The sequence below is a fragment of the Sinohyriopsis cumingii genome, chromosome 6 (assembly GCF_028554795.1).
Source record: "Sinohyriopsis cumingii isolate HCF-2022 chromosome 6, ASM2855479v2, whole genome shotgun sequence".
Classification (NCBI taxonomy): Eukaryota; Metazoa; Mollusca; class Bivalvia; order Unionida; family Unionidae; genus Sinohyriopsis; species Sinohyriopsis cumingii.
In genome coordinates, this window is record NC_142966.1 from 157,323,562 (window position 1) to 157,343,340 (window position 19,779).

Genomic DNA, 19,779 nt, shown 5'->3' on the forward strand with positions numbered 1-19,779 from the left:
CTCTGCCAAATTAAAAGCTGATCTGTGTCATCTTTATTGTTTGCCCTGTTTTCTGTATCATCTGTAATTCATCTTGGCACTTAACCTTTTCCTGGTAAGTTATATTAAATCTGATCATTACTCCACTGATATAATTTCTTTGATATATGTTTTCAAGCATTTATCTCAGTTCATAGCATCCACTTGAAAAGCTGTGTGATGTTTGACAGATTTTCACTTGCATATGCCATTGTTTAACTTTCTACTGTTACAGATGCTAACAACAATGAGCCATATTAAATGTTGAGTGTACAGTCACCTCAAGCTGGCTTTGGATAATCATCTCATCTGTAATAGTTGTATGGACGCAGTCTGGACTAAACACAGTGCTTGCTTTCTCTTTTCTGAAGATAGACGATGATCATGGCTGTTAACCCAGGTAAAAGAGAGACCCCAAAAATTTACTGCCAAAGATGTGAATACTATCAGTATTACAGCTGCCACCTGCTTTGCCTGCTTCTTGTAGACTTTGTCACTTGAGGTCGAGACCACTCTAGTGGCCTAAGTGGTTAGAGCATCTAACTCAGATGTGGGATGTTATGGGTTTGAACCCGACATAGTCATACCAAAGACTTACATAAATGGTACCAGCAGCTTCCTTGCTTGGCACTCAGAATTAAGAGGTTAGTTTTAGGACTGGTCAGGCTGGTGTCATGATTGTGTGACTGGGTGGGACATGATGCTGCATGTCTGCATTATGATGCCTCAGTGCTAAACATTACTGTAAACTGCCACACTGCAGACACCATTGCAATATGACTGGAACAGGCTGGTGTTGTGATAGTGTGACTGGGTGAGACATGATGCTGCATGTCTGCATTATGATGTCTCAGTGCTAAACATTACTGTAAACTGCCACACTGCAGACATCGTAGCAATATGACTGGAACATTTTTAATGCTGTTTTAAAAATCCAAATCACGCAAGTAGACTTTAGGTGGAAAGATCACCTATTCAGAAAATGATAAATTTTTGACATTGCAGGTTTCCCACACAAGAATTACTGTTGCCCACAGTGTCACAACCAGAGTAAACCATTACAGCGTACAGTACTGGGCCAATACCAACATGAATTGCTGTTCTGCCTGAAACTGTCTGAACATTCCATTATTACATGAGGACCCAGGTATTTGCTGTGTTGATCATTCCTTGGTATCTTGTGTCAGACCACATCTGTTCCAAGTCAAGCACATCCTTGCTCTGTGCTTTCTCCTACCAGGACTGTATTGATCTGTCTTATGCCATACCCATATCAGTTCTGTCCCTGGTTGTGTCACAGACACCCAGCACTGGATTTGGTGAACCACTCTCCCACCCTGTTCACTTGCAGACTTATGTAACACTTTGGAATTGCCTACTCAGCCACGACAATGCAATGTTTCTAAAAGTGAGTAGGAGTTTGGCTCATCAGGAACTCACTAAGCACATTCTTCTTCTGGAGATTTAAATCCTTACAGAGTACACACTGTTAATTAAAATTTATCTGTCATTAGTTACATCAGAAAGCAAGGGAACCAATTTTCTAGCCTTCTGGTTTTGGATTTTAAGAGGTAGTGTTGTTTTCAACTAATTCACATTCAAGTCTGCCACATCCCAGACAGGCTGCATCCTAGCACACATTCCTGACAATGAGTCCTTCCTCAAAGAATAGTGTGCTCTTCCCTCAGTCCTTGGTCAGATTTGTTCCTGTTTGTGATAGGTAGAATGTCAAGCTACTCATCACAGTTTCAGAAACCTGGGCATTCGGTGTTCTTTTCTGAATTGGAATGTTCTTGATGCATACACCCACCACCCCCAACTCTAATTGCCAAGGAAATTATTGTGTTCTAAATATCCAGATTGTTCTTCTTAGATGAGAAAAATGCGGCATTAGTGACTTCCAAACATGATATTCCCAAGAAAATAATGCCAAAACACCACCTGTTGAATGTTGAGTCAATTTTCTGTGGGACACAGTCCCTGAACAAATTAACATTAGGACACAAACTCCTCTGCCCCAGAATCTAGCGATCCATGAAAGACAAAAATTTCAGATGTCACAACTATTTGACATAGAGACAAAGGGAACAAACTCTTACCTATTACCTCCCCTGCAACTACTAGCAACTGCCCATCAGTAGGCTGTTTAATAGATTAAGTTTAAGCTTCATACGATCAAATTCATACCACTTGTCTTCAAAGATTCAGTTTTAGCTTTTGGTTTCAAACCATCCATCAGCAGAGTTTTTATATATATATATATATATATATATATATATATATATATATATATATATATATATATATATATATATATATATATAAATGGGAGTGGTCCTTCCTGATTATGGAAGCCCAGTGAGGTCCCAGTCCATCCACAGCAAAACATGACTTTGGAATTGTAACTTGGGCACAAAAGGTATTTGTTGCATTTTGATGAAATGGCTACAGCTGCAAGTTTTAATATTAGACATCTACTATTGCATGGGGTACCTTTCCATGATTAAAATTAACTTTGCCGTATAATAAAAATTCCATCCTGAGATGGAAAGTTCAGAAATAGACTCAGTCTGTTTCCCAGGCAGCCATCAACCTTTTTCAGACAACTTATTGGATGGTTTCAGTTCATTTTCTTCTACAGCAACTTCAGTTTACCTTATCAACATCCTTCAAGTTTGACCTTTTAGAGTCAGGGTTTCCAGTCAACTGGGATAACTCATTCCATCCCAGGTGTTTGCCAATATAGTCATGGAATTTGTTTTTACTACTTTCTGTTAGTTGTGAGGGATTTGGGACTATGCCTACCCCCCATTTCCACCCATTGTTTTGATACCATGATGATGCAGAAATGTGGGGTCTGAAATGCAACGTGATTTTGATCACCTCTTTCATCCGGGATGAGTTCTGTGTGAATGATCTGTTTGGACTAGTGAGAGACATCCCAAGGAAAATAACCACAGCAGAGGTGATCCTGCCCTAACAGTCATGTGTGCAGACTTTTCTGCTTGGACAGACTTTTCTTATATGCCTAACATGAAAGGAAATGAATTTCAGTCTTGAAGAGAATCTTGTGAACTAGAAGGCCCTCCACTTTCAGGGTATTTGCAGAGGTTTTCAAGAAATGATGGAATATGAACAACGTTGTTCCACTGAAAGCCACTATAGTGCAGCTAACAAACTTTTTCTCTGGCTACCACTTCATTATCTGCGACATTTTCAGCCATAATGGTAGAAGGGATATTGTCATGATAGGATCTATCAGACCATTTAGTCAGTTTTGATTTTAATAGACCAAACCTCTCACCCTGTTTTCTAACTGGACTTTGTTTTGACTTTTGACAAGACTTGATTCAGGTCAATTAGAGCCTTATGCCAGGACAATTTGGAAGCTGCTATTGTACAAAACTATCTTCAGTCCAGATCAAATGGTTCTTTGGTACTAATGATGCAGTCAGGCTTAGTAACTAAATACAGGTTGCCGTTTGCAGGCAATCAGAGAGTGGCCTTCCATTTTCCTTGATTAATATGTCAAGAGAGGCAGTGATGCAAGACCCAATCTAATCTCAAGCATACAAATGTGTCATTTAACCCAACATCCGCTGAAGGCCAGGAAGATGATATAAACCCCAAAACCTTAGCATCATGATTCAAGGGGCTACCACACTCAACATACTTAGAGATCTCACAAGATCAGAAGTATCTCATGAAGGTCTCCGCTATTGATATTAGAGCGATCTCATCAAACCTTGTATTTAAACATTTTGATCCATGACATGACGGAAGCCATTGTATGGTAGATACTGTCAACCATTACATGCTTCTGAGTGCATTTTCTTCACAGTTACCACAATTTAATCTGGTGGTTTATGTGGCTACAACCCAGATAACAAGTATACCTGTTTGGTATCAGCACTCCCTCCTCTTGGGTGTGGATTTAATGCATTTGATAGTTTTGCCTCGAGTTTTTTCTTGCTATGGAAGAATCCTTTTTTCTATTGTCTTCACTATTGTTGCAAGCTACTTGACCATCACATTTTCTGTCCTCATGTTAGGAGAGTGGTGTGTCTTTCATAAATTAATCCAGCAATTCATGCTCATGCACGACCGTTATGTTTAGTGTTTTATTTTTTGTAATTGCAATTCAGCTGTTCATTCCTTGAAGAGCCCTTCTATTACCTGTTCTTCTAGCATTTATGTTATCCAGTGATGGTTTCAACAGAAAATTATACTTACCAGATAACATTACAGTTAAAAGTCTCCCACTCATGCCTGCAAATGCTAGCATCCTTTGTTGATGCATCATTCAGCTTAAACTGGTAAATATCTGATTGGTGGGTAACTCTCTAGAGGTGAGAAGGCAGGTAATGAGTAAGAGTTTTTTCCCTTTGTGTGTATGTTACATTAATGGAAAAGTTTAAATTTTCATCTTTCAGAGATTCATTAATTGTAGAGTTAGCAAAGTTCATTTCCTAACATTTATGTTAAGAGAAGATAAGCATAATTTGCTAAAATGTTTTACTCTCACATCCAAACCCAGAGATGATAAACTCTTTTGCCAGGTTCGTATCAAACAAGCCGTTGGAAATAAACATTTTTCCAAATGAATGATGGATTTCTCAGGTGTCTTTCCACAACTTTGAAAGTTTATGAAGGGAAATGTTATTTTTTTCATAGTAGTATGACCAGACACATTACTCTTCTATGAGCCTCAGTATGACAACTAGCTAATTTCATACCTTTTTTCATGGAGAAGTTAGCTTTAGTCAATCAAGTGCTACTGTTCCAGGATTTCACACATTTCATCGTCAGAACAAGGACTGCTCTAACCATATCGCTATTTCAACCGATCTCTTCCAAAGGCATTGGATTTGCCCACAGTAGAATATACTATAGTTTCTGATGTGGCCAAACATTACACCATTCAGGCCTATCTGATTTGCCTTTTTGAAAGACCTGATTCCTAATCACCTTAACTATAACAGATTCAGTGGGATACATACTTTATCAATGGACATGAAATTCATCCACCATGATGGTTTGGTTTCTCTCTATAGATTCTGCTTTTATTGCCAAGAGCAGGCTCCTACTCATGGGAAATCAGTCTTAGCCTCAAAACCAGTTTATTCTGTGGACCCTAAATTGCAAGGGCATTTTCAGGACTCAATCATGACCTTGATGTGGTACTTAAGCAGACTGAGCCAATGATCTCTTGATCTTGTCACTCCAGGTAAGGGCCATATTTCCACTCGTACTGATCATTCTGGATCAGCTGGGTGATCCACTCAGCCTACATGGAACTAGCCTGGAGAAAGGCATATAACTCTTGGCATATTCATCTGATGTGCTAAAATGGGAATAAAATATATTTCTTCAGTAATACTTTGCCAATCAAAATAAAGGCACACACTCCCCCTCCCCCCAATCCCCACCAACAGTTACATCCCATCAGGAGTGCACTATCGCTCCAGTTGTAACTGAACAAGGGTTGCCCCAGTCCCTATATTCAAGGGGATACCACACTTCTGACTTCTGTCTTGGCACCAGACAATTTGATGGGGGAAAAAACAAAACATGAGGTAAAGATTTTTCTTTATATTGCAAGGGGTGGATGTGCATGGGTGTACTTCAAATGTATTATGAAGAAACATACTTTACTTCGAAAATTGGTTTCTCAAAAAATCTAAACAAAGTGAAACTTTTGATAATTGCAGAATGAAAGTGTTGTGAAAGCAAAGCCCCATTTTCATTCTGCTTTTGTACCTGATAATATAGTAGATCTTCAGAAACTTCAACCACGGCGGGCCAAATAGTTTGGTTAGAGATTTTTTGTTTATATTTTTTCAAGTTACAAGGCAGGAAAATGTTGTGTTTTAGGACTGGGGGCATCATTTGGGTGATGCTGAGTTATCCAGTAATGTTTGTCGATCAGAGTTTTACTGTGGTTTTATACTAAGCATGAAGTAGGCCCAACATTATTTTGCATTATGTTTTGGTTTTTCAGAAGTTACCTTCACACCTAGAAAGACGAAGGAGTCTAAGACCAGGGATAAAGAAAGCAAAAATGCTGCTGATGATGACTCAGATGATTCCAATGATCAACCAGTTAGAAAAACGAGACTGAGGAGCAAACTTCTGGGTGCCAAATTATCAGAAAGTGACTCGGAGGATGAAGAAGACGGGAAGAAGAAAACTAGAAAAGGGAAAGGAAAGGAGTAAGCACATTTTACCTACCTCTGTCTCGGATATACACCCATTACAGGCAAATATCAGTTATCAGAATTCCTCTGGAGGCACAGACTTTGTCTGGATAAAGGATCATAGAGATCAAGTATAATAATAAGAACATAATGTAGGTCGAGAGGACATTCCATAGGTATGATTTATTGTGTACAGATGGTCAACATTTTATTGGATTTTAATAAAAACCAATTTCATTTTCAATGACCACATTAATAAATGATTGCTTATACAAGAGTAAGGTTTACCTTGTGGTGGGAACCTTGACCAAAGTGTATGCCTTGCCAATGCACACAGACAATGGACCACATTCCTCTCAAGTGTATCTACTTTTTCTCTGTGAGATGCAAGTAATTTGTAGTCAGCTTTATTAGGAAAATAATGGACAATTTTGACATTTTCAAAGGATTCTGACCTTTTTTAAATTGATCTTTTATTTTTAAATTTTTTTACACATAAAAAAATTACATCTGTACCTTTTATTGCTTATTATTTTGGAATACATTTTTTAATTATTTCTTTGTAAAGATTTTTGGCAATTTTATTTAAAGCTAATACCATTTATGTTTAGCCTGCTTTGATAGAAGTTCAACATAGTAATCACTTGTGCATTTGTTTGTCTGTTTTGTAAATCAGTTAATACATCCATCCATACTCAAGTCCACACCCTAGATTAATTTCAGTGCTTAAGTGTTTTAGATGAAGCACAGTGCCCAAGTGTTTAAGCCTAAGCTAAATTTAAATGTATTCCTTTGTTAGCCATTAACTCATTAACCCCTGGAGGTTTTTGTTGTTTTGGCCTGAAATGTGAGTAGAAACACATTTTGGGGGCTATTTCTGAATACATCCTAATACATTGACTTCCAAGAGATTTCCTGTTAACCTAATGCCTAGTTGTGTTAGAAACATTGTTTTTCATTGGCTATGTTGCTTGCGCATAAGCAGAAGGGTAAATGTTGGAGTTTTTTTTTTTTCTTCTTTTTCTGGGGGGATCACTGCCATCTCACTTCTGCGTGGGTTCAAGTCTCGGATTCAGCTAATGTGGGTATGTGAGAAAGCCTGCCAGTAGCTTCTCGGGGGTTTTCCCGGGTTCTTCTTCCACCATTAATACTGGCCGCTATGTATAGCCTATAGCATGCTGAAAAATGACGTTAAACCCTACAACAACAACAATTTTCTTTTTTGGCTTAATGGACACATCAAGATCCTAGGCCAAAAATTCTAAAATCTAGACACAAAATTGGATTCCGACCACAGGCGAAATTAGGGTTTTAAAAAATTGGGGTTTTCCCACTATATTTTGTAGTGCAGATAGAATATCCAGGATTATTTGGTATCATTGTAGGGCTACATCTGTCTGCCTTTCTATAATACCACCCACTTTAGTGTATCGTACATGACCTTGATATTACAGAGCTAGGCAGTAGGCTACTACCTCCCGACACATAAAAGCGGTGCCAGGGGTTAATGAATTAAATGGTGGGCATGACTAAAAGGGGACATGTTGTTATTACTCAAATTGTAATAGGTACTATATAGCCAGGATATACAAGTCTACTATGGGACAAAAAGGGTCTGTTGTTACTATCTAAGCTGTCTTATATAACCAGGATATACAATACCAAGCCTACCGAGGAATAAATAGGGCCTCTGTTGTTGCAACCTAAGCTGTAATAGGCACTACATAGCCAGGATGTATAAGACTTAGTCTGCTGAGTGACAGTAAGAGTAAGGGACTCTGTTGTTATATGCAAGTTGTAAGAGGCAATACATAGCCAGGATTTCTGCTGATTGATAAAAAGAGTTCTGTTGTTATATCTAAGTTGTAATAGGCACTATATAACCACGATGTAGAAGACTCAGCAAAATTCTACAAACAAAATAGTGATTTTATTAGTAAGCAGCCCCCCTCCCCCAGTAACCTATGGTACTCCCCACCACCAATTTTAATGGGGTGGGAACTGAGCAAGGAGTTTACCCTTTATTGTAAGTCGAGCACACTATTTCTAGTTCATTAGATTATATCATGTAGAGAATAAGTTCAGTTAAAATTAAATTTGTCTTGAATAATTAAAGGAGAAAGAGAAAGAAGGAATCTTCAGAAGAGGATGATTACCAAGATGCCTTTGACGATGATGATGGCTCAGACATTGAGGGACCAGTAAGGAAAAAGAAGGGTAGAAAACGGACAAGGGAGTCTAGTGATGAAGAATCAGAATCCGACTCCAGCTCCAAGAAAAGGTCTTACAGGCAAAAGGGGAAGAAAAGGAGAAGAATTAAACTTCTGACTAATTCATCTGAAGAAGAAACAGAAGATCAAGATCAGGATAGAAAAGAAAAAGTGGTTGATAAAAAACAGGTAGAAATGGTCTCTATCCCTTTTTTTAATCTTTACATGCCAAATGAAAATTTTCTATATGATTCTTTTATTTTTGATTTCATACAAGAGGAATAGATTTCTTTTGCTCAAGGTGTGTATTTTACCTAATAGTAATGGGAGAAAGGTGTGGCAAGTAATCATCAGCTAGGTGAAAAATAGCATCAGAAATGAAGAGGACATAAAAACTAACTTTTATGATCATGGTTTTGACCAAAAATGTTCAGGTATTTAAACTACATGAATTTGTCACATTTTTTGCATTTATTGATTTAATACTTGCATGTTGTAAATACTGTTATAGCAGGAGTAAAAATACTTGATAGTGGGATGCATCTTGATGAAAATTAATCCTTGTCCTAAATTTATCTTAAATTTCGTGTTTAAGTTTATTTCTCAACATCTGTTCTTGGTAGAATCATCAAACTAGATGGCTGGTGACCCACTTCTTGTGATATTTTACTGGCTCAGGTCAAGTGTTTGTATTTAGCTTATAATCATTTTGAATTTTAGAACCCCATATATGCATTTTCGTATACCAGATTCATTTCATGGAATTTGGTGAGCAGATGCATCATAATGAGTACTAAACCCTTGTAAAAATAAATGTAGGTCTCGTTTACCCCTTTTTCATGCTTCTTCATGTGAGATCATCAAACTAGATGATTATATGCATTTCTGCTAGTACCACTTCTTTACAACAAATGAAGATCATATGGACCTTTGATATAATGGAGACCAGCAAAATGGAAGGAGGTAGGGTCATGGTATAATTTTTCACTAAGTGTTTTCAAAATCAACTAAATTTTATCCCTCTTTTCACTAATTGTGAGTCTGGAGTGTTGGCAGCTCTGCATGTATTCTACATGTCTGTGAATTGATACATGCATGTCTTTAACTGACCGTTGATGCTTGTCAGATAAAATTTTGAATGGAACTCACTAGTTAATGAAATGCCTAAGGTAATTTTGAATGACATCCCCAAGGGAACTGTAGATAGGTCCATTGGTCATAGCTTGGAAACTATTCAGATTCACACCCTGTGGATGGATATACTCTTACTGGGCCTGACAAGACAAATTAAGATGATGTTTGCTTGGATTTACCTTCTGGACATTAATTTTAAAAAATCATCTCAAGTCCCAACCATTCTCTACTAGAAATCTTTGTGACATGTCCATAAAATAAAAATGTCATGGTCTTGAAACAACAATGTAATCAACATGGGATACCTAGCAGAAGATTTATGATGCCTTCTTGGTTTTAAATGAAACTGTTGCCACTCTGATATCCAGTATGTTAACCTTAACAGGTAATTTGAAAATCTTGGTATTGCTAAAAGATTTCAGAGCTGGTTTCAACACTCAGAAGTTAAAATGAAGAAATAGTCTTGTATTGAATTCTCAGAAATTCTTTACAGCCGTTAGAGATTCAATCACTTTGAGAGACTTTTTCTCCACTAAAGATATATTTCTTGTATAAACGGAATGCAATTTTTTAAAAAATATAGCGAGTTTAATATATGTTGGTGATGCAGAACATGATGGTTGGCAGTATTGTCATGTTAAAGTGTTTGGTTCTTTTATGTGAAATTGCATATTTAAAGTGTTGTGCATTCTAGGAATCTGGAAATGAAGGGGGAGAGGATGATGATGATGAAGGGGGTCATAATTTTCTCAAAAGAAGAAGAATCAGAAAACTAATGTCAAATAAGAAGCTGGCAGAAGAAACCAAGCAAGCTCGAAAAGCAGAAGAGGAGAGAAGGAAGCGGATTGAAGAGAGGCAGAAACAGGTAGGCATTCAGGGAAAATATTTTTAAAATTTGTTACTTATGTGTATAAATTTTTTAACATGACATTCTTTTCATGTAAATATAGTTCCTTGTCTTTTTAATGAAACACTTAAGAGCTGTGGAAAGTTTAGTAAACATCTACCAGTCACCCACTCAAAGGGAAATTTTATAATATGTGTACAAACCTGAACTGCTTTGTTTGAGGTTGACACTGGCATGAATGGCATGCAAACATTTTTTCAGTGTTTGAAGGGTACAAGCCATGGTAGTATTTTGCAAGTCCAATCCATCTGAAGAGGTGACTTGTCAGGAGTGAGTCAAATTTGCGTTTTGGAAAAATAAATAAGCCCAGCTGGATCGATTGATAGATTGATAAGAAGATAAGAAAATTAACAACAAAATTGTGTAAACTATACTTATATTACGAATCCAACTTGTCACAAATAAATTAGTAACTTAAAATTTGTTCCAGTTAAATCCACAGTGCTTGACATTTTAAATCTATATCATAAATCCATGAATTCAGTTATAGGTAACACAGCAGTATAAAAATAGTTAAGAATGATCTGATTCACAATATCCATATTATGTTAATTCCATACATCTTACAAAATAGTGAAAGTGCACTTTTTTTATTTGAAAATTTGTATCACTAGTGATGAACAGGGCACCCAAGTGGTTTAAAGCACTCAACTTTTAAAATTTACTCACATATCTCACCACCGTTTGCACAAGTTAGAACCATGGTTTAACCAAAGTGGTTATGTGAGAAATCAAGCTAGTATCTTAAATGAGTCAGGGACTCTTCCTCTATCAGATATATTGGCTGTCATGTATAGACTTTGATGTGCTGAAAATTGGTTTTAAATTCCATAAAACCAAACATCGCCAGAACAGAATGACTTTTCGACACAGGGGTTCTCACAGGATGACTTTTTAAGACGTTTTCTTAGCACTAAAGGAAAATGGTGATAATCTGATTTCCAATATGGCATCCATGGTAACCATACCTGGAAGACATGAGCTAAGTGTAACCTCATGGACAGATGACCTTTTTAATGCCTTGTGGCCAGATGATTTACAGGCTTTGACAGAAGGCTGCCACTTTATAGTGACAGGAAGAAAAGAGTGCATCCTTCTCCATTCTGGGAGCCTCCAACCCCTCCAGTTCCATGATGTGCTTCCTTGTTGAGGGAAGTCACTAGCACATAGCGAGTCCAGTCTATTTGGTACAAAGGAAACATAGTCATCTTCAACTTTATTTCATCTGATTCAAAGTCAAGAGGGTCTTGAACAGCATGCAATATTTACTGGCCTGCTGCTAGCCAATTTTGTGTCAGACTTGGGCATCCAGTCCTTCTGGCCAGTTGGATTTGTAGACATATGAAGTAAATTTAATCTACAATTTTTTAAATTTTTTTATATGAGATTAAAAGAAATATTAAAAACCAAGTGAGAAATAAATGTTGGTGATTGTTTTAGATGACCACTTATTTATTTGGTTATGAGAAGATAAATAATTTCCATTAAATCTGTATTCACTAGATGTTTGTAACTCCAAAGACCCTTATGTATCTATGTAATGTCTGACAACACTAATTCCATTTCCCAGTTGGGGTATTTGGATGCCTGGATGCCACCAGAGGCTAAAAACCAAACAGTAAAGAGAAAAGAACTGTTCAAAAGGAACATGATGTCAAAATAAAATCATATTTGGGTTACATAATTCACTTGGAATATGGAAACAGGATGCTTTCTAAGACCATGATAATGCTGTCGTACTTTATTTAGCTCAACATTGTGAATGATATCTAAACTGTAGTTCAGTGAATTTTCATACAAGGCTTTTGTGATGTAACATAATTTACCAAATTCATTTCACACACACGATTTTAGCACCATTTGTATCAACATACAATGCAACATTTCGAGTATTTATTGAAAAAGCATGGTTTGTGTCATGTAATCAGCCATGTTAGTTACGGAAGAGTTCATTATTGATACAGGACTAGTCAGTTACCTGAACCATATTGTGTCAATAAACATGGCCTACTCATCAGATAAAAATGTAAATTTAAATAAAACTAGATGTTTGAATTAGTTAATTTATCTACATTTATTAAGACTCTAGTGTGTCAAAACTTACACTGTGATGCAGACACATATTCGCAATGCTGAGCTAAATGAATCATTGCATTCTGCTTGTGTGGATGCATTTGATCTAGTTGCAGTAATCCACTGCTCTAACTCCTTTCTGCATAAATAATTTTATGAGCAATTGTATGTCGGATACCACAAAAACATCTTTGGTCGCTGGGTCTAGTTCTGGTATTGTCATTGAGGACATTTCATTGGATGAGAATCGTGATTCTTACTCCAGAGATACAGCCAGGTGTACAATTGCATGAATCCTGCTAAATTAGTACAAATTTATGCACTTGGAGACCTGTGATGTGCAAGAACTCTTGCAAATTAGTTTAAAATCATGCATATAAAATGTACTCTGTGTAGTATTTAATTTTTATTCAGCCATTCACCTGTAAAGTACTTGTCACGACATAAGCCACCCTGATAGAGGTATTGTGGGACTTGTCACAGCATGTCTTGTTTTTTGAAACTGTTTACACATATGGGTTCTTTGGCTTAACATGAATGGTGATTAAATTAAATTTGATTGGCACATTGGTCCCTGGAGAAAGCATTTGTTGTAGTTTGAACCTTGCACCAAAGAAGTCTTACAGTTGCATTTTTAACTCGTTAACCCAGAGGTTTTTGTCATCTTTGCCTGAAATGCAAGTAGGAAACACATTTTGGAGGCTATTTCTGAATACATCCTAATACTGAAACTTCCAAGAGATTTCCCGTTAATCTAATGCGTAGTTGTGTTAAAAGCATTGTTTTTCTTTTCATTGGCTATTTGACTCGCACATGAGCAGTAAATATTTTATTTTATTTTTTATTTTGCTTAACGGACCCATCTTTTTTGTATTGAGACCACTGTTTATTCCAAATGCCCATCTTATCCTACTTTTTGCAAAGGTTCACCTGTCCGTGTGTGCAGTTCAGACGGGTCTGCCTTAGATCTGAGGCCCAAAAATCTAAAATCCGGACACGAAATTGGATTCTGACCATGGGTGAATCTTGGGTGGAAAAAAATTGGGTTAAAAAAATTTTGATTTTTCCCTATGTATTTTGTAGAGCAACTAGAACGTCCAGATTATTGGGTATCATTGTAGAGCTACATCTATCTACCTTTCTATAATACCACCCCTTAAGTGTATTATACATGACCTTGACACTACAGAGCTTGGCAGTAGACTACCACTGCCTGATGCGTATACAACCAGAAGTGATGTCTTTTTAAAGATTTTATTTCATTAGGGTTCTAACAAAGTGGAGTAAGAAGAGAAATGGATATTAAGTCTTAGCTAAATATTGAACTTTGGCCATTTCCCTACCCATCCTCTTTGTTCTACTCTGCCCTTTTTCGGTTACAAAGGTGGTAGCTCCCCCCTTTACATAAAATCCATGCAGCATCTCAGTTATTCATACTGATGGTCAGTAGTTAGATCATTATGCCAAGCCTCATAATAAAGTTGTGTATGGATATGGATCAGCTGGACAGTGAACATTGTTGGCCTGGTCAGTAAATAGTGGTCATTCTATGCTGAATTTAATAAATTTGACATATATAAATATCTTACTTTCTATTTTTCTTTATGTTCCATGCTTCATTATTTAAATACATAAAATGGCTGATATTCATGTCTAACTGACTTAACCATCGAGTCACTGACTACATTTTCTGTTCTTGGACGATGAAATGTAGGACCATTTGGTTATGGATAGGGTCAGTAGTATTTTCAAGTTACTGATTCTGTGGACTTAAAGGATTTTTTGGGCAAGTTTCACACACTGGTCTTGATTGTTAGATGAGTCAAGTTCCCAGAAAGGGACTCCCCAAACAGGTCTCCTTTGCTTGATCTGCATCAAGACATCAAGTTTAGTCACTGGGAAAGACGGTGAATCCCAGTCACTAGGGCATCTGTCACTGGCCACTGGGTCTGGGAACCAGTCACAAGACAGAGTGGTGACATGACAATGCAGGTTCTGATCGCCAGCCATTTAGTACTAGTTGCCAGTCAGAGCACTGGGTGTGGGTCACTAGTTATTGGACTTCTCTCCTTGCTCAATTGGACATGCCAACCTCCAGGGACCATGCATCCAGCAGAGTACTGTTGGATGCTGCAGCTTCAGGTTTGGATGCTTATCCACTCAGATCAAGACACTGGGAGGAACATAGTTCACTGCAACACCATTGTTTTCCAACCAGAACTTGGAAGCAAACTAATCCTTCCAGGGAAACATATCAGGCTGTCACACCCTCTTTCGCATATGTTCCTGTTCAGTACTTGAAGAGCTTGGGGACTCCGCCACCTGTGGAATGTTGGCAGGGTTCCCTTATTACCGTGAAATGGAGGGAGAGGGAGGAGAGAGAGAAGTCAGGAGATAGATTCAGCTTATTCCCAATTATGAAAAACCCTTTCATTTAGAAAGTATTATCAAAGTTGGGGGAAAATGATTAATTTTCGGCTGCCACTTGATTACAGACGAGAATACGCATTTGAGGAAAAATATATAAAGTTCTTGCTAGAATTTCAAAATTTGCCAAACTCTTAAGGCATTTGGGGCACAATTACTTCATGGATCATTTTGTTGATTGCCCTTAATCCAAGTGCCAAAGAAGGGCTCAAAATTAATGCTGATCTGCCAACTCAAGGTCAGTGATTTTTCAGATGTATCACTAAATCCACAACCATCATTAATCCATTAAAGCAGCAGTGAAAATTCCACCAGTCAGTATCATAATAGTTAACACGTGATCATGTGTCAGATGTGTAAAATAAAGGACAAGATGAAAGGGAATTTTCATGGTTAATTGATTGGTTTATCTTATCAATCAGAGGTCTCACTAGGATTTTAAAACTCGGAGTCCAGGACCTCTATTTTGGGAAAAATAGGAGTCCCACCAGCAAAAGTTGCAGTCCCCTCCCAGAAGCATATTTGGCATACCTGAAGTGGCTAAATTTCCAGATGAGGCAAACCATAGTGGTTGCCATAGAGTTTAATTTTCTAAATTCTTTATGCCATCAACATGTAGCACTTGTTTGTCCATTAGAGTGAGACTGAAATATGTCAGGACAAGGAAGATTTTATTCCAAGCATTAAGCTAGGCATCACATACTTTCTTATGTCTGGCTTCTGTTTCATGCGAACTATCAGTTCTAACAACTTTAGCACTCATCTGAATCTCATTACAATCTTCTCTAATTGTCATTTAACCCCAAAATAGGTATACAAATTTGCAAATGGCATTTTGTCTAAGTCTCTATATATCTTGATTTCAAGGTCACATGCACTACCTTTTTGGCTACTCATGGAAATGAACACAATAATAAAAGCTAAAGTTGTTCATTTTATGTATTTCAATAATGATCACATGTATGTCTCAGGGACTTTCTGCCTCTAAATTCAGTCATTGTAAATATCAGCACATTTCCCACCACTTGGGAGTTAGTCAAAGTCTTTGAACTTGACGCCCAGCTATCACATCATGTTCTTCTGATGTACTCCTATAATGACAGCATGTATATCGAGGGGTCTTACAGGCACTGAATTCTGTCATTGTAAATATCAGCACAGCAAAAATGATCAACTGATCAACACTTCCCATTCAGCAGATGGTTGAAGCAGGACTGGCAAGCCTTTGCATTTGCCATACAGCTATTGCTTGTGTACAGAGGACTCCTGTGTTAAGTGATATTCTGTGTCCCATATAAAAAAAAATTGTGTTCAGATACATGTGATCAAACATTTTAGAGACCTCTGAATTTACTGTGGACTTTTTCAACTGTGGTGGAGGTCTTTTTAAGGGGTTCAGCAAAAGGCTGTCAGTCTAGGTCTCTAGTTGCAGATTAGAGTTCATGATCAGTGAATGCAACCAGTCTGAAGTGGAATTAACTATGCCTATGCCTTCCAGTCATTTGCAATAATCCTTCAACTTCTTTACAGTAATGAAATCTAGACTTGTCATGATAGCCCTTCTGTGGCCTGCATTGTGCTTTGGTGATTTCCTTAACTGTTTGTTGGAAGATGCCCACAAGAAGTTACTACTGAGGAGGAATTTACTGCCACAGCAGTAGGGATACTTACTGCACAACAATCCACAAATTCTGAACCTTCATGCCTGGATCATGTGGAACCATTTATCCACTAAGACAGTTTAAAAGCATGGTTACAGGCTGCATTGCCCAGACCGAAGTTGACATTAAACGTTTATGATGCCATGTGGAGTGTTTCAAAAAGGGTGCCTATGGCAATACATTGTTTTGATCTTCTCATTTTAACCATAATTGCAGATTTATTTCTTTGGGGTTTTTTTTTTGAAGAAAATGTTGGCTCATCTAAGTCATTAAGGACTATAGAACAGTCCTCTCCAATACCGTTAAGTTACCAGTGGCTATACAGTAGGGTCAGACCCTCATTTTTTAGAACTGGTAAAGTATTTTGAGCTTGAAAGATTAGTCTCTTGAATCGTTTCTCCCTGGGTGGAACAGTTTGTGTGTTCTTTGATTGTTATATAAACAATCTTGTGTACCCATTAGTGAGACTTTTTTAAAGTAACTAATTGCCTGCTCTCTCTCTCTCTCACATCACTGAAGAGAGAGAAAGAGAAACGTTTGCCTTATCTGTGGAAAAGACCTGACCATGATTTAATTGCAACTCCAGTTCGGTCTTTGAAAGAATTCACTAGGAACTAAGAACTGGTGCCTGGAAAAATGAGAGCAATGAAATAACAACAGGTAAGCATTGGATAATTGGTAAAATATTAATTTTACCACCAACAGTTAAAGTAGCAATCAACCCATAAATCTCCACGGAGTAATACATTACTTTTGTTTAGGCTATAAATGCATGGAATTATCTGCTGAACTTGTGAATTTTCTGAAGAAATCTTGTTCATTGAAATAAAACTGCAGATACAAGTAATCATCCTATCAACTCAAAAGTTGTCCAGAAAAGCATGAAAATATTATGTTGAAAATCTCTTGCGGTGCCCTTTGAACAGATGAAATGATGATACTGTACTAGCAATATGAAAGCAATTAGTGCCAATAAAGGCGATGAACATGTCAGACTGAGAAAAGGCAAAGTCAGCATTCTTTCTCTGCAGCTTTGGGCAAATTTTGTCAGATTTTACTCCTGCATAAAATTTAATTCCACTGAAATTACATTTAAAAAAAACCCCACCTAAATGTAAGGTTTCAAGAGTATGTCTTGCCTAGATAAATTGCCAGAATGGAAGCTCTTTTGTTTCATTCTTTACGTAACATTGCTCATGACTATCATTTCATCCTGTTTACTTTTTAAGATTAATTTTGTTGTATACTTAATAGTACAACAGCTATATAGAAGTTGAGGACGAAGAGAAAGATGGGACAGAAGAAGGAAAGAAGATTATTGGGTCTCCAGTGAAATGTCCAGTTACCACAAAGCTGGTCATGCAGGTGGATGAAAAGACAAAAGAACCAATAATAGAGATGGACAGGACCCTGGTCCGGAAGCTGAAACCCCACCAGGTGGAGGGTGAGTTCTCTTGAAAATGTTTCATTGCATGTTTTCCATTTTGATATCATCAAATATTCGGTGACTCTTCCATGAAAATATGCATGGTATCTAGAGAAGGCCAATTTTAAAAAGCTATATACAATGGTGATCTATTTTATTTGAGAGTACACTCGAAAATGATACAAAATTTAAGGCAACATCTCTTGAGTGGCTGCTCTGTACTGAAGGTTTCTTCACTGGGTTACAAATATGTATTAAATTGGTTAGAGTATCCACACATTTAGCTAATTACTTTTTAAAGCATGTTATTACAATACTAAAATGAATAGGTAGTAATTGACTCAAAAGTCTCGAATAAAATTTTGGAGAAAAATACCAACTTCAGTTGAAAGTGAAAAGAAAATTTCACTATTGAATTAATAATTGATTTAATATAATATAATAAATAGGCATATTTTATTGTAACTTGTGGCAGGCAGCTTCAAAAGACAACTGCTATTTAAATAAATGCAAAATACTAGCCAATTGCAGATGCTTTTTATTCATATCTCAAGCATATACCGCTTCTTTGTCTTTAGTTTATCTCACAGTACTTATTGACACAGATTCCTGAATTTAGTTCCATAAATCACTAGTTACATTTGCTGTACATGCACCGAATTTGGAAGTTTTGTCTTGCAGCTGTGCAGTTTATATGGAACTGTTGTGTTGAAAATGTCGATAGGCTGAAGAAAGAGGAAGGATCTGGTTGTATCCTAGCTCATTGTATGGGGCTTGGGAAAACACTATCTGTAAGTTGATGAAAAAGTTTCTATTTGATATACTGTAGCAGTACTTTTTTATAATAGTGCCAGCCATAATGCAGAGTGGATTGTGTTGTGATATTGCCCACCCATCACTCTCCTACCATCCATTTGCCTTCTTATTTTGTACACAATAGCTTGTCACCATCAGCAGTTTCCATTGCTTATGGAATAAGTATGAACCCTATTGATTTTGGAGGCAAAAAGTAGGTGGTTAAGGTTACTGTAAAAAAAATAGTTTCTACACAGTAACTCATTTTTTTACCATCTACAGTCACAAAAGATTGTGGATGACTCACATTTGAGGTAAGGAAAATACAGCATAATTCAGGGTCAAAGATCAAGGTCACTGACCGAAAGAAGAAAAATAGTTTCTGTACAATAACTCTAATTCTTCATAATCTACAGTTACCGTATTTTTTGGATGGCTGTCACTGGGGGAAAGGAAGAAGCTTAGCTGTTTTGTGGGTTGGGGTTGCTAGGATTGAAAAGAGGGATTTTTTTTAGCTTCGATAAAATAAAAAAGTTTCCCATGATATATAGTTATCAAACTGTGGATGGCTTGCATCTGAGATAAGCAAGAACCTTAAGGATTTTGGCATCAAAGATCATATGCACTGTAACTGAAAGGATAGAAATGGTTGCTGCACAATAACATTAGTTTATGTCACATATCTGGACCAGGCATTGCCGACCTCTCCGGTGGCCTAGTGGTCAGTGTCTGCCTCAGATGTGGGAGGTTGTGGGTTCAGACCCTGGCCAGGTCATACCAAAAACTTGTAAAGGTACTGTCAACTGCCGCGCCAGGCGCTGAGCATTAAGAGGTTAGTGTTAGGACTGGTTGGACTGGTGTCAGGATAATGTAACTGGGTGGGACATGATCCTGCATGTCTGTGGCATGACACCCCTGTGCTAGACATCAC

General features: G+C 37.3%; 1 protein-coding gene across 2 annotated transcripts in view; it reads left to right on the forward strand.

The window, feature by feature from the left end:
* The window catches only part of LOC149798359 (uncharacterized), a 120,286-nt gene that overhangs the window by 49,278 nt on the left and 51,229 nt on the right, over positions 1-19,779 (forward strand). For both annotated transcript variants that reach the window (XM_089963500.1, XM_089963501.1), the window contains 5 exons: positions 6,020-6,230; positions 8,332-8,614; positions 10,254-10,424; positions 17,882-18,071; positions 18,735-18,844. In XM_089963500.1, the coding sequence (XP_089819626.1) occupies positions 6,020-6,230; positions 8,332-8,614; positions 10,254-10,424; positions 17,882-18,071; positions 18,735-18,844 (965 nt within the window). The remainder of the gene's footprint in view (positions 1-6,019; positions 6,231-8,331; positions 8,615-10,253; positions 10,425-17,881; positions 18,072-18,734; positions 18,845-19,779) is intronic.